This window comes from Watersipora subatra, chromosome 3 (genome assembly GCF_963576615.1).
Source record: "Watersipora subatra chromosome 3, tzWatSuba1.1, whole genome shotgun sequence".
NCBI lineage: Eukaryota > Metazoa > Bryozoa > Gymnolaemata > Cheilostomatida > Watersiporidae > Watersipora > Watersipora subatra.
In genome coordinates this window covers 74,303,954-74,320,008 of record NC_088710.1, presented here as the reverse complement: position 1 = coordinate 74,320,008, position 16,055 = coordinate 74,303,954, and the positions used below count along the sequence as shown (strand labels likewise).

Sequence of the window (16,055 nt, the reverse complement as noted above, 5' to 3'; positions counted from 1 at the left end):
GGGATTGTTGTTACATTTGTGCTTGCTTAGGTTTATTTGAAGCGTTTTTCTTTTTTTTTACATTCATAGGTAACTTCTTGCAGTAATCGTTCGCAAATTTCACAAATATTTAAAGCGCATTGGTTTTATTTAAACTATTAAATTATTGTGTTTGAAGACTTAAGATTTGGCCCTTATTGAATACCTAAGACCTACAGTCTGACTGATATACTATTATTTAATAAGACCTGCAGTCTGACTGATATACTATTATTGAATACCTAAGACCTCCAGTCTGACTGATATACTATTATTGAATACCTAAGACCTACAGTCTGACTGATATACTATTATTGAATACCTAAGACCTCCAGTCTGACTGATATACTATTATTGAATACCTAAGACCTACAGTCTGACTGATATACTATTATTTAATAAGACCTCCAGTCTGACTGATATACTATTATTGAATACCTAAGACCTCCAGTCTGACTGATATACTATTATTGAATACCTAAGACCTACAGTCTGACTGATATACTATTATTGAATAAGACCTCCAGTCTGACTGATATACTATTATTGAATACCTAAGACCTGCAGTCTGACTGATATACTATTATTGAATACCTAAGACCTCCAGTCTGACTGATATACTATTATTGAATACCTAAGACCTGCAGTCTGACTGATATACTATTATTGAATAAGACCTACAGGTTTGCTGGCTGTTTATGAATGAAACAAAGCATTACTATATCTACTGTCAATGCTTTTTATTTTTTCCTGCCTACAGCATAGCAAATTTACTGATGTTAAAAGGAGATATCTGTTTGAGTGAGCTATCAGTGTGGACTCAAATTATATCGCTGTAATAAACATGCACATTTTTAATGTTCAGAAAGACATTCTCATCAATACAAAGTATCAAATGGATAACAATGGCTGTTGAAGATAAACTTACACCAATTTTTTGTAGATTTTCTCAGAAAGTATCAGTATTTTCTATCATTTGCTATTGTTTTTGATGTTTGAGGTGATTTGATTGCCAGTAAGTTTCTAAGTGAAAATTGAAGACAAACATGTCTGGAATGACATCACTAGTTGTTATCGTAGCAATAGTTGTTATCTTACCGATAGTATCGGCTATTGTGTTCAAGTTGAAGCATTACGAGTCTCTCTATTCTGTTGGTCTCTTTGCAATTATAGACGTCTTAATCACACTTTTTATTGATCGGAGTGTTTTAATCTCGATCAAGTTTTATCAATTTTAAAATTCGAACATCTTGGCGATCAGATCATCTCAAACATTAAAAACAATACGATATAAAAAATACTTTCTTGTAAAATCTTCAAAAATTTTGTCTCCGTTCATCTTTAAGCAGTTTGTTCATGTCGAAAGCTTACATCTGATCTGTGGTTACTGATATTGCCATTTGCCCTCGTTGATTAATATGTTCCAATGACTATTTTAGGAAACTATCTAACTCGGCTTTTCCTGCACCAACCAGTCCCTTAAAGACAGCCCCTCCAAGAAGGCTAGACATTGCAGCTGCCACTTCTGCAGCAGTAAGTGTTAACCGCTGGAATAAACGTGATGACAAGCAAACCCATGTGGACCGATTCAAAAATTCTCGCGCTTTATTTGAAAAGCTTGAAAAAGAAAATTCGGCTCCAAATAAGCCATTAACATTCAAAACAGGTACCTCGTTTGGCTACAATGGCCGGGGAGGCAATTCTCGTATCAGATATGGGGAAAAGCAGGAAATAACAGTGACAAGTTACTCGGCTAATGATGCACAAATCCGAAAAACGTCCAATCTAATCAACTATTTAGACAACGCCGCAAACAAGGAAAACAAGTCAGAAGCATTGAAAGATGACTTAGTGCCTGGCAGAGGTGATAATAAAGGTTCCATTAATGGACATTCAAATGGAAGCTTGGCTGTTGAGTCTGATGATTCTGAGGTGTTCACTGAGCCGAAATCTGAACCCGCAATAACTCATAGAAACTTATTTGATAGAAAAATGTCTTCCGACATATTACCTAGACCATACCAACCTCCTAGCAAGGTTGAGATACGCTCCGTCAGGCGTCCATCAGCGACGTCTCGTTCAGATGTAGAAGACAACACACCAATTAGGCTTAATGAAACGGAAACCTCATTGTCATCTAAGAATGCCAAAGTGCTTGAAAAGACGTTAAGCAAAGATGATATAGCAGCTTCACTGGCAGCTGCTGACAAGTATCTTAATAAGATAAACAATACTTCTACTCTTGATCACACTTCAGGTACTGAGACTTCAGATACTGAGCCTCTGCATCGACCAGATGTAAAACAGAATGAGATCAAAATGAGCAAGTATAACGCAGAAGGTGCATCTGCTGACAATTTGCCGCGTGTGCCTGATGGTGTTGATGACAATCAGGAGACAGACGAGTCTGTTTCATATGACAACGTTGCCGATGTGCTATCAGAATTGAAAGCTTCTGGGCATGTAATTAGTAAAAATGCTATACACGAAATAAGTAATGGTGCCATCGGGGATGGAGTAGCATTGCCATCCAAGAATGACTACGATACGCCGGCGGATAAGTTTGTTGAACCATCTTTACTTATTCCTCAAACCGATGAAAGTCATTTGGATGATGCTATGGATTATGATCACTCTGCTTCTGGCACTCAGTCCGTTTATCTGGAATCAAAACCGGAGCATCACACTTACAACAACATTGACAATGTCACAGCAAATAAGAAGCGACAGGAATCGACTACCAGCGATGATGAACCATACGAGATTGTTGCATCACCGACACCGCCTGTCCGCCGATTTCCTTCCAATTTACCTCAAAGTGAGCAGCCGGAAACTATGTCTGAGGAAGAGGCCCATCACTTACTCAGTTCAAGGTAGCTATTTGTTATCCTATGGCACACTTACTCAGTTCAAGGTAGCTATTTGTTATCCTATGGCACACTTACTCAGTTCAAGGTAGCTATTTGTTATCCTATGGCACACTTACTCAGTTCAAGGTAGCTATTTGTTATCCTACGGCACACTTACTCAGTTCAAGGTAGCTATTTGTTATCCTATGGCAAGGATAAGGATGAGAGGCATGTTTGAGGTGTTGTACCAAAATAAACTTTTGTTGTTGAATTTTTATGTTATGAAAGTTTTGCGTAAAACAAAAAAGTGAATGAAATGAAAATATGCCTGCTAATCATGGACAAGGCTGCTATTTACTTAAATTTTATAAAATTGTTGAGATTCCTTTAATTTCGTTTTTAATTTTATTTGGTTGAGAAGTGCAAGTTTTGTTCATAGAATTAAGATAATATATATTTCTTGCAGTCGGGGCCAAGTTGTAACCAGGGAAAAAGCTGGATTTGTTCACGACATTGAGAAGATGTTTGATGCAGTCACTCCAGTGTCCATGTCCAGTGGCACATCCGTCAATGTAGATGGCTCTGCTTCTGAACTCGAAGACCCTGTTTCTTTTGAAATCATTGAGACGACCGACTATCCTGAATATGACGATGCTGAAACTGCTTCAATACACAGCACGAGCACTGATGGGGGTAGGTGGCTCTTCTTTATGCAACCGTATGACTGACTAGTGTAGGAGACTATGGTTTGCATGTTCTCTATCAGTTATCAGACAATGCAGTAGGCGTATTTCTATCAAGTTCTACGGCACAAATTATTGAGGGTTGTTGCAGCATAAAAAACTTTGTCAACTCTTTTCCGACATATTCAATATTACTTCTGAACATTTTATGTGACTTTTCCTATGCTCTGATCTGATCGCGAGAGTCTTAGCAGGTATATACGTGTAGTGAGAATTTTTGTGACTCCATCTGACACGTCCTGGCAAGTATTTTGGTATTTGATACTTTATCAGGCATATTGAAGGCTCATACCATGAATCCTAGCAGGCACATCAAGAGTTTTACAGTTTTAGCAGAAAGATCACAGATCTTGTTAAGACCTTTAGTATACCATTTACAGTCATTATAATATTTGTTAGGGCCTTTGACAATCATTTGATGCCAATCCCATCTTAGAACGTGTTAGTGTTAGATATTGCTGCTAGATACGTGAGATTCTTTTAGGTGGCGCATATGCGGTACTTCACAATGGTGAAAGAGAAGAGGCAGAGGTAGAGAGACCAGGGGGAAAGTCTCATGCACGAGTTACAATCCTCACCAACATGGTTAAAGTCTTTGACACATACTCGGCAGAGGAATATGACAGACACAACGAATTTATTGACCCGGTTGCTGCGTCAGCAGAATACGAGCTTGAGAAACGAATAGAAAAAATGGATGTCTTTCCTGTTGACATTGTCAAAGGTTTGTTTCACTTGTGATATCACACATGGCAGCTCCTTAGACACTGAGACTTGGCCTTAGCTAGGCATGATGGGACCTGTTTAGTAGTTAATGCCTTCAACATACAGTACCCGACTGAATGGTTGGAACACGCAATCATCAATGCATGGTGTTTCAGCTTTGGGCTTAAATTACTTTCAAGCTTTTATGAATAGATTTCCAAAAATATATATGCCTTATATACCTATATACCTTATACAGTAATCCTTCGCTACATTGTGGCTCACCTTTCGTGGTTTCAGTTCTTCGCGGTTAAAAAATGTTCATCGAAAAATTAAAAATAGAAGTAAATCAATTATAAAAAACATTTAAAAAATTAAAATACATAAAATATATTTAAAAACATGTGACTTCCTTCTCACAACGGACCCAGTTAATCACAAATATGAATATTCTGACCAGATGAACTACGTCTATACTATGTCGGTCCATTCTCTGGTTACTGGGACGGAAGTTGAAATATAAATTGAAAGCCAATCAAGATAACTTCGATTGACTTATTATATAGGAAATAAAAAAAATGTTTAGAAAGCAGTTTAACCCTTTCACTGCCCAAAACGGGTTGATGCGCAATCTATGATTCCACTGCCATTGACACATTCTTGCGAAATGTACAGTGGCTGTGTAGTAACTGAATATTATTTTTTCGTGACAAGATAACCGACAATCTTTAGTATTTCTAAGGCGTTGACAGTGATGTCCGAATATTTCTCTAAAAAAATAACCTATATTTGCGAAGCAAAGAATAATCTTTGATCAGGAATTTCAAGTCAAAAACAGATTTTTTTTCTGACGATCAAACTCTTTCATTGTAATATGGCTTCCGCAAGCATTTCCTGTGTTAGAAAAAGAATAGATTTTGTTGATGACATTATAGCCGATTCAGATTCAGACTTAATTAAATGCTTAGATAATGAAAGTGACAGCACTGACTCTGATGGTGGTAAAAGTAATAGTTTTATAAGAGTAAGGAACATGGTGGAGGATCGTAATAGCCTCGTAGACGTCATAGTTTCACATAGCTTTAGCAATGCACATAATATGAATACATTGAATTTCTTGTATAGCATTATTTTGTTTGTATGTTGCCAACCTGTTTTTTAATAGGTTGGCAACATAAAACATGCAACAAAAATGGTCTAGATAGTGCTTGAACTTGAAAAGAGTGTAAACATCATTCAGCAAAATCGGTAATTTTCAGTGAAATGGCTGGCAGTAGGCCGAAAGCTAAATTTGTACATGGATGGCAGTGAAAATGTTAAGTGTTCTGATGGTAACATTTGAATAATACATATACTTTAAAAAATTAGTTTTTATTTTGTGGATTTTCACTTATTGCAGGGCACGCTGGTCCCATTAACCGCAATAAGTGAGGAGTTACTGTACTGTTAATCCATTGAGATTAATTTTATCATATTTGGTCAAGTTAGACATATTATGTTAGGCATATTTACAAGGGCACGCAAGGGTCTTGTCATACAGGAAAAGCTTTTATATTTTAGGCAGCGAAGGGTTAGGGTTAAGCATAATAGGCATGGGTGTTGGAGCCGATGCAGGGCTGGAGAAGTTAGGAATATTCATAAAGAATCTGTTTCCAGGAGGAGCAGCTCAGAGAGAAGGAAGGTGTGTAATGCTCTGAACCTCTGGTATATTTTTGTTGGTTGCCTCTTCTGTCTTTGTATCTGCGCATTGCCATACTTCTCCATAGACACATACCGAGGTCCCGATTTGTTATCAAACATTGCACTGTCATGCAGTTACATATATGCATATGGTATAAATATATATACATATATATGCATATGTTTATGTTGGTGTACTTAGGATGCAGGTGAATGACCAGATAATAGAGGTGGACGACAAAAGTTTAGTGGGTGTGACTCAAGCGTATGCAGCAACTGTGCTCAGAAATACCACTGGCAATGTCAGGTCAGCCTTATTTCTTCCGCCGCTTTTCTGCTGTACTGGCATTACTGTTAAACGTTTGTAGGGCTAGCTTTTTAGCTTACCCATATGAGCCTACTATTTGCACTGACCACCACTGTTCAGTGAGTCAACCTGTGGCATTACTGTTAAACGTTTGTAGGGCTAGCTTTTTTACCTTACCCATATGAGCCCACTATTTGCACTGACCACCACTGACCACCACTGACCACCACTGTTCAGTGAGTCAATGCTGTGTAACTTCCTTTCAGATTTATTGAAACTTCGCTAGAAGGTAGCATTTCCTTCAATTGATTCTTCCCCACATATACTTACTGTTGTTACATAGGCCACCCAATGCAACCTAGATTAGACCATTCCACAGAGTACGCCATATGAGAAGAAAAAATATTTTTAGTGCCCCACGAGTAAGCTCCTAAGCCAGGTGGGTTGACCCAGATTGGGCACCCCTGAGTGGGTGCGAGAAAGACGAGATATGAAAAAAATGAAGCAGTCAACTTGCTTCTTAGCTCAATAGGCAACATTTTGTGATTAGCATTTCGTTGAAGACCTCTTTCCTGTAAAGATCATCTAATTTATTCAGCTACAAATGCAACTTGTTTCAAGTTTCTATCGGTGCCATTCACTAATTTCAGAAAAAACACACTCTAAAGGTCTATTGTAAACTGCAATTGAATTATTTTGACTGATATTATGTTGGAATAAAACGTTGAGTAACATGGCACCGTTGCTCATGCTTGTTGTTTTGTACTTGTGATAAACTTCACAGTTACACTCGAAACAAGACATTAAAAACTGTAAATCACTTGGAAGGGTGAGCAAAGTAATTTGTATTCAACTTGAAAAAGCCGAAATAATTCACCAAAGATTCACTAACTCAGTTATAGATCCACTATTAACACTTATAGATCTATTATTAACACTTATAGATATATTATTAACACTTATAGATCCACTATCAAAACTTATAGATCTACTATTAACACTTATAGATTTACTATTAACACTTATAGATTTACTATTAACACTTATAGATCTACTATTAACACTTATAGATCCACCATTAACACTTATAGATCTACTATTAACACCTATAGATCTACTATTAACCACCATAGAGCTGCTATTAACCGTAAAGCTTTGGAGTTGAAAAATGAACAATACGTTTTTAATTTTTAAAGACGTTTTTAACGATTTAAATATGTTTTCATATACCTATAATAACAATAGCTGCTATCACGGTGTTCCTGAAAAATATTCTCATCGTTCATCAAAACGCTTTGAAATCTTCAAGTAAGATTGTAAACAACATTATGGACTAATCTGAAAACAATGGATATGATTTAGACCTTAGTGACTTTGAATCAGAGTGTAGTTCTGATGATTATGACGATTGATCTTTTCATGTACCTTGTCATTAAAATCATTTTAACAACTACAGCAACAACGATAAAATTGTTATTGATGTAACTGAGTCATTGTTAGTACCATTTTGTGGGCACTTTTTAATGATCACTGGTATTACTGGTTCATAAAGATTAAATAATGTCAAAGTGGCATTCAAATAAAGGTAGCATACAATTAAAGGGTGGCGTTGTATTTTTCAACCCTTCTATTACAGTGGCGTTCAGTTAGAGGTGGCGTTCAAATAAAGTCGACGTTCAAATAAAGGTTTTATGGTATATGCCTTATTTTATTAAAAGCAAAAATCCGTGCCAATCTACTCATGTAACGCGGCCCATTTCCAGTTTACCTATTTTGCGCAAGCCAGTTTGCTCACCCATTCTAATTGCATTTCAGAAAATTGGTTATCACCCACTGCACCCTCATTGCGACCCCATTTATCACCCTCATTGCGACATAACAACTCTGCACTCTCAACATTTCATGTAACAGTCGTAAATGTCAACTTTTCATGTAACAGTGGTAAATGTCAACCTTTCATGTAACAGTCGTAAATGTCAACCTTTCATGTAACAGTGGTAAATGTCTAAGAATGGAATGAAACACACAGATGTGTTTCTCATATTCACATCTCCTTACCACTACATTTACTTTATTATATCGAATACTCTAAGTCTCTAAGGCTCAACACAAAATTCTCCATAATGCTTTTGCTGCACGCTGTACAGTTCTCCTATTCTGTCTGCTGTTTGAAGAAGGGATGTTTATTTTTATCAAGTAGTTATGTTGACATTCACGTGCTATTTACATTGGTAATCATGGTTGAAGAAATGGAATTTCGGTTGCTAAAAAAAAACAACGTCTGTCACCTTATTATGATTGAAAAGCTTGCTACCTTAGTATAATAAAAACAACAACTGATACCTTTCTATGATAAACTCATAACACCTGCTACCCTGTTATGATAAAAACATAACACCTGCTACCCTGTTATGATAAAAACAACACCTGCTACCCTGTTATGATAAAAACATAACAACTGATACCCTGTTATGATAAAAACATAACACCTGCTACCCTGTTATGATAATAACATAACATCTGATACCCTGTTATGATAAAAACATAGCAGCTGATACCTTACTATGATAAAAACATAGCAACTGATACCTTACTATGATACAAACATAGCAATTGATACCTTACTATGATAAACACATAACAACTGATACCTTACTATGGTAAAAACATAGCGACTGCGACCTTACTATGATAAAATCATAGCGACTGCGACCTTACTATGATAAAAATCAAACCAAGTGATGGCACAGCTAGGTGATCAGGTTTGACAAGCGGGCAAGTCTAATTCAAATTGTCATATAAGCCCAGTATAATTGACTGAGTAACATTAATCAAACAAAGGAACAAAAGGTGAAATGAATAACTGGAGGTTGATTCACATCCTCTGCAATGTGATCGCCCTTCAATTACGTAGCTGTGTATAACATCAGAAAGTCTTGTTTACTTATCATAGTGTTCACACGTGTTTACATATCATAGTGTTCACACTTGTTGACGTTCCATTTCGTGACTACTATTCAAATCTAGCAGTAATCTAGACATAGCCTACAGCAACCAGTTCATCTGAAGCCTTCTGTGTGTCTATGCAATACAGTCATACATCGACATACGAGCTTAATGTCTTCTGGGACTGAGTTTGTATACCAGTGTTCTTGTATCTTAATGCAATATTTCCTATATAAAATAACTAAAACAAATTAATCCGTTCCCATACTGTGAAAAATCCACCAAAAATAGGATATTATGATAGAAAATTGTGTTTTTAATTGTAATTCAGAGCATAGGCTCACAAAGCAACCAGTACCTATTCAGTTATGGTCTGCAATAAATTGTAACATTACTATGTACAGTACTGTATGGAGTTCTTACCTTCAAGACAGAGGTGGTGGCTAACTGCGGCGTGAGAGAGACTTGACAGCAACGCATTTGCACTAGACTTTTGCGGCTTTGACCTTTGAATTTAGCTTAAATGAGTTTAGCTTACCAAACACACACTTGAAGCAGGCTTACCAAACACACACTTGAAGCAGGCTTACCAAACACACACTTGAAGCAGGCTTACCAAACACACACTTGAAGCAGGCTTACCAAACACACACTTGAAGCAGGCTTACCAAACACACACTTGAAGCAGGCTTACCAAACACACACTTGAAGCAGGCTTACCAAACACACACTTGAAGCAGGCTTACCAAACACACACTTGAAGCAGGCTTACCAAACACACACTTGAAGCAGGCTTACCAAACACACACTTGAAGCAGGCTTACCAAACACACACTTGAAGCAGGCTTACCAAACACACACTTGAAGCAGGCTTACCAAACACACACTTGAAGCAGGCTTACCAAACACACACTTGAAGCAGGCTTACCAAACACACACTTGAAGCAGGCTTACCAAACACACACTTGAAGCAGGCTTACCAAACACACACTTGAAGCAGGCTTACCAAACACACACTTGAAGCAGGCTTACCAAACACACACTTGAAGCAGGCTTACCAAACACACACTTGAAGCAGGCTTACCAAACACACACTTGAAGCAGGCTTACCAAACACACACTTAAAGCTGGCTTACCAAACACACACTTGAAGCAGGCTTACCAAACACACACTTGAAGCAGGCTTACCAAACACACACTTGAAGCAGGCTTACCAAACACACACTTGAAGCAGGCTTACCAAACACACACTTGAAGCAGGCTTACCAAACACACACTTGAAGCAGGCTTACCAAACACACACTTGAAGCAGGCTTACCAAACACACACTTGAAGCTGTTTTAATCTTTTGACTCAACTTTAATTTTTTGATCTTCATCTTAATTTTTTATTATCTGTTCTTGGCTTGGCGCTTTTTGCCTCGCTTTCGCAATAAATTTTTGCTGGCTTTAAAACTTTTTCAAACTGATCTGATGAGAAAAACTGAGAGATGCTGTTCTGAAAAATGGCCTCTCGCATACTTGGCCATTTAGTGGCCATCAAGAACCGGTTCGTATCTCAAAGGTTTCTCGTATCTCAAGGAAGAAACTTGCTTGAAATTTTGCTCATATCTTGATTTTCTCATATGTTGGGGCACTCGTGTGTCAAGGTTTGACTGTACATACTTTGTATGAGTACATTATAAGAGTATATAGCAGATGCTCCTACAACCTAATTAATTCATTCCACAAACATTTACGCTATATAGGAATTTTATGTTATGGGAACAGTAAAACATATGTAAATTGCCTCCATCCTAAGATCGTCACAAACTCATCCCTTTAGCCCTTCAATTAGTAAACAACTAAACCTAACTTATTTATTTAATGCCTGTACAGTAACTGTAGGATTATTGGTTTGTATCGATAACTTTTCTCGTTTTTCCGATCACTTTCATGTGGTTTTAGATTCCATGATTATTGTAATTTGACATTAAGTTAAGGGAAGCACCGCCCTTTCATTTTCAATTTGAATCAATTTTTTTATAGTTTTTTTAGACAGCACGGAGGAAAAAACTACATAGCTAAAATAAAGTAGAAACAAAAATGTATATGTAACATCATATGAATGGTGTCTGTCCGCCAGTATTTCCGAAACATGGGTTAGAGGTTAGGATAAAAAATTGATTTCATTAAAACTCTAATTTGTGACATTCAGATTGGTAAACCGGCACTCTAACATCTGCACCAATCTACTGCCTTCAAGTATATCCGAATCACTGTGCAGCCACTTATTCTCTTTGCTGATGATCAATCACCGCACGCTAGGCTGAGAGTCTACTAGTATATACATGTATTATAGATATAGCCTATAGTCTACTAGTATATACATGTATTATAGAGATAGCCTATAGTCTACTAGTATATACATGTATTATAGAGATAGCTTATAGTCTACTAGTATATACATGTATTATAGAGATAGCCTATAGTCTACTAGTATATACATCTATTATAGAGATAGCCTCTAGTCTACTAGTATATACATCTATTATAGAGATAGCCTATAGTCTACTAGTATATACATGTACAGTAATACTTCAACTTACGAGTGCTCCAATGTACGAGAAACTTGAGATACGAGCCAGCTTTTAAGCAAGTTGTAGCACTAACATACGAGCCATGTTTGAGATACGAGCACTTGAGTCAGTTGCCAAGTATGCCGGAGGTGTTTTATGAGAACAGCATCACTCTGTATTTTTCAACTGCTCAGGTTATACTGTTGTACCGTGTTTTTTGTGCACGATTTTCTGTGCAGAATTATGTGAATTAAACGTACTGTGCGTAGACCGAAAGTTTGCCAGTAAAATTAAAGATAATACCAAGAAAAAGCAAATGATAACAATTGATATTAAACAGAAAATTATTGAAAAATATGCGAAATGTGTATGCGTGATTGAGCTAGCTCGGCAATATGACAGAAATACATTCATAATTATCAAACAGAAGGATTATATTCAGGGCATTTAGTTCGCACAAGGACTAACCATAGTTTCTAAGCGGTGCAGCGATCTTCACGACCGCTGGTGGCATTGGACAAACAATTGGCCGGTGACAGCGTAACTGAAACGATGCTATGTGAAAAGGCCGGCGCTATCTATCCAAACTGTTTAATAAACATTCGGACAAGCTGGCTAGTGGTCGTGCATTAACCATTTGTGACGACACCTGTGTTCGTCCTAATCGCAACATGTTGCAAGGGCGACAAAGGCAAACGTCCTTAGATAGGTTTATCTTAAAACGGCCGGCTAGTCGTAAAAGCGAAAAAAAGGAAAAATTTTTCGCTAACCAGCGAGAAACTTCAAACTATGAACGCCGAAGAAATTTTAATTACGTTTAGTTGAAAATGAAAGTTTGCTTTCAGGTTTGCTTCTAAATTTGTCTTTTAACACTTTGATAAAATCCAAACTTATCAAAGTCAAATGTTGTAACGAAGGATAACTTATATCTCCCTCTCTGGCAAATGCGAGTGTTAACAGCTATTGTATGTATTTAATTTTACATTTTAATTAATCACATTTCCTTGCATTATTTTTTATTTGTTGCTTTTTGAAAGCATGTAGTACGTAAGAACAATAACCAACATGTTCTTTCTGCTACAATATCTTGTTTTGAGTGTTTTATTTGCTTTTTTAGAGTATGGAAACCAATCAATATATATTTAATTGTTCTATATATAAATAAATTGCACCAACACGCGAGTAAATTGACATACGAGCTCAGTCTCGGAACGCATTAAGCTCGTAAGTTGAAGTATGACTGTATTATAGAGATAGCCTATAGTCTACTAGTATACATCTATTATAGAGATAGCCTATAGTCTACTAGTATACATCTATTATAGAGATAGCCTATAGTCTACTAGTATACATCTATTATAGAGATAGCCTATACCGTATGTCAATTTTCTTCTAGATGTGGCAAGAGAAAAAAAAAACATATTTTGAACCCTAATCATGAGGCTCTCATCATCACATCGAATTTGAGAACTTGCTCAGATTTGACGCTTTACATTATATAGAATTTTTTACATAATACGAAGCAAAAACTTTACATGAATTCGTTATGTTAAGTGGAATTTATGTAAAAGGAGGTTTACGTTATAGGAGCGCCTACTGTATTATTTAATTTAGGATCTGTAGTGTGTGATGTAGGATCTGCACTTCATTACGGAGCGTCTGCACTGTGTTACACAGGGTTTGTATTGAATTATTTTAGATATCTATTGTGTTACATAAGATTTGTGGTGTATTACATGGCATCTTTAGTCTGTTATATAGACCTCTTGTACTGTTACATATATTACTTGTGGTGTTACATACTATCTATACAGTGTTCCATACATGTAGGACTTACATCTATATTGTGTTACATATGTGTAGAACTTCGGCTGTTTCGCATAAGTTCTACACACGATCTTGTTACATCTCTCTTCTAACAGTATACACGTAGTAGCTAAGACTTGGGATGGACTGTTGCTTGTTTTAAAGTATGGAAGTGTTTTATAGGTTTGTGATTGGACGGGAGAAGAATCCTGGTGAGAGTGAAGTGGCCAGATTGATAGAGCAGTCGATAGCCGAAGACAAGGTCAGGGACAACATGAGGCAGCGTCAACAAGAAGCAGCTAAAAAGGTTGGATGCATTTTACAAACAACCATTTAAATGATTTTTGGATAACAGTGGTTTGATGGTTTGGTGAATGACAGCAATCACATAATTTGCAGAGAAAGATATTATGCTGTTCAATGATTGGCTGTGAGGGTATTTAATGTTCATTGGTTGGCTGTGAGAGTATTTAATGTTCATTGGTTAGCTGTAAAGGTATTTAATGTTCATTGGTTGGCTGTGGAAGCATAATTTGTTTAACAAAGCTTATGTAATTGTCAAGCTGTTCAATATGATATCACTGATGGATTAGTAGCAATTTTTCAACCTGATCATGGTCATTTTTTGCAATGATGTTATAAGGTTTTAGGGTAGATGTTGGCACCTATCAGTCGTTGTTTCAATACTTGCCCATTCTCTCTTACCTATGCAGTAGAACCCTGGGATACGGCATTAATCGGTTTCAGGGTTGAGATCGTAAGGTGAAATCGCTGTATGGCAGGGCCTCTTAACACCTATGTTTTCTGTAGCTTCTATTTTGGAGAAATACCTATGCAAAGAAGCCTGTTTCTGGTGACTGCTCAAAATATTTATGAAATGACCCATGTACCTGTCATTAATGCTGGTCATAAGATGGCTTGTAAGAATTTTCTTTGGGTTGTTTTTATGTAATAAATCTCGCAAGGTTTTCAAACCGACCAATAGCTTTCCTTATTTCTGCTGATGACATTTGTTTTGTCTCCACTTCTTCGAATTTTTCTATTATTTTCAGCTGCGTCTTCATAGTAACCATCCGTTTGTTTCTCTCTTTACCATCACTAACAATATTGGGACTCAAGGCTAGCGTATTAACATTTGATATAAGAACTAAAAAGCACAACATAAATACGAAATCGTAAACACTCACATGAGATAAACATGATGGACCCTTGCGCTGATTCTTCACCTAGCTAGCCGTGAACAGCGGGTAACGTCTCAAACCGCTCTCAGGAATTGTAGGAAGATTTTGACCAACAACGTATAGCGTCTAATCTTTGCAGATGGTTTTGGCAAGGGCTATGTAACAGTTTTTGATTTGAGAAATCAGTGGCTGCAGCGCTGAATTGTCTCGTGGGCTGACTTGTAAATTCATATTCTATCAAGTTTCCATCGAGCCCTAACGCATACCTAGCTTCTTTATCTATGAGTTTTTCATGAATATGCTATCTATATCCTTTTATTTTCAACTGTCGCTACATAAATCTAGTGGGTCCCAAGAAACGCTTGGGCATATGATACATGGGTTACCTGTAACATATATGATTATTCTCACTACAAGAGCAGCATACCATGCCATGTTTTATATCTGGCAGCATTTAATGATGAAGAGGCAGCATGCCATGCAGCAACAACTATCTGACCTTGGGTCATCTGAAGACGGGGATGGAGATTCCAAAGGGTCTGATGAACTGGTAGGTTTTTCTTATGTTCAGTGGTTGTTTTTATATATATCTGTATATATGCGTGTTTAGCTGTGTGTAGGCGCGTACAGTCTCGGAGAGCAGTGTGTTCTCCTTTATACTTGCATACAGTCCTGTTTTGTTACGTACAGTCCTGTCTAGTTGTGTACAGTCCTGTCTAGTTACATACAGTCCTGTTTAGTTACGTACAGTCCTGTTTAGTTACGTACAGTCCTGTCTAGTTATGTACAGTCCTGTCTAGCTACGTACAGTCCTTTACAACCACGTCTAGCCCTGTACTGAATAACCTTGCATGCTTCTATAGAAGTCAGTGCAACATCTTCCCCAATACCTTCTGCTCTTTTCTGCCATTTGCTGTTAAGGCTCAATAACACCCGTTTGCAGCTAATTCTTATTTTCTGAAGCTGTTGCTATCAACAGACCCTTCAGTTTCTTCTTTACTCACGCTAGAAGCCACAGTAACCCTTTCCTCATTTACTAGCCATGAAATTTTCTAGCATTGGTCAAGGTAAAGGAGGTTGTTTAATTTTGTTTTATGAACGATGTTTGAGTTGCCAATAATTTCGCTGCTACGGAATGTCTGGGAGGAGGTATGAGCAGCAGCTCTTGTTGTATTGAACCACAATATTATCATTGGTAGCCAGCTGCAACGAGAGAAAGCATGCTGCTTTTAAATACATTACATAGGTCAAGGGTCATAGACG

The 16,055-nt window shown here is 37.1% G+C and overlaps 1 protein-coding gene across 3 annotated transcripts in view; it reads left to right on the top strand.

Annotated features, from left to right (window-relative positions):
- The window catches only part of LOC137392024 (neurabin-1-like), a 54,911-nt gene that overhangs the window by 18,639 nt on the left and 20,217 nt on the right, over positions 1-16,055 (top strand). For all 3 annotated transcript variants that reach the window (XM_068078612.1, XM_068078611.1, XM_068078610.1), the window contains exons 3-9: positions 1,458-2,891; positions 3,334-3,560; positions 4,095-4,334; positions 5,876-5,996; positions 6,198-6,302; positions 13,795-13,918; positions 15,244-15,342. In XM_068078612.1, coding sequence (XP_067934713.1) covers positions 1,458-2,891; positions 3,334-3,560; positions 4,095-4,334; positions 5,876-5,996; positions 6,198-6,302; positions 13,795-13,918; positions 15,244-15,342 — 2,350 coding nt within the window. The remainder of the gene's footprint in view (positions 1-1,457; positions 2,892-3,333; positions 3,561-4,094; positions 4,335-5,875; positions 5,997-6,197; positions 6,303-13,794; positions 13,919-15,243; positions 15,343-16,055) is intronic.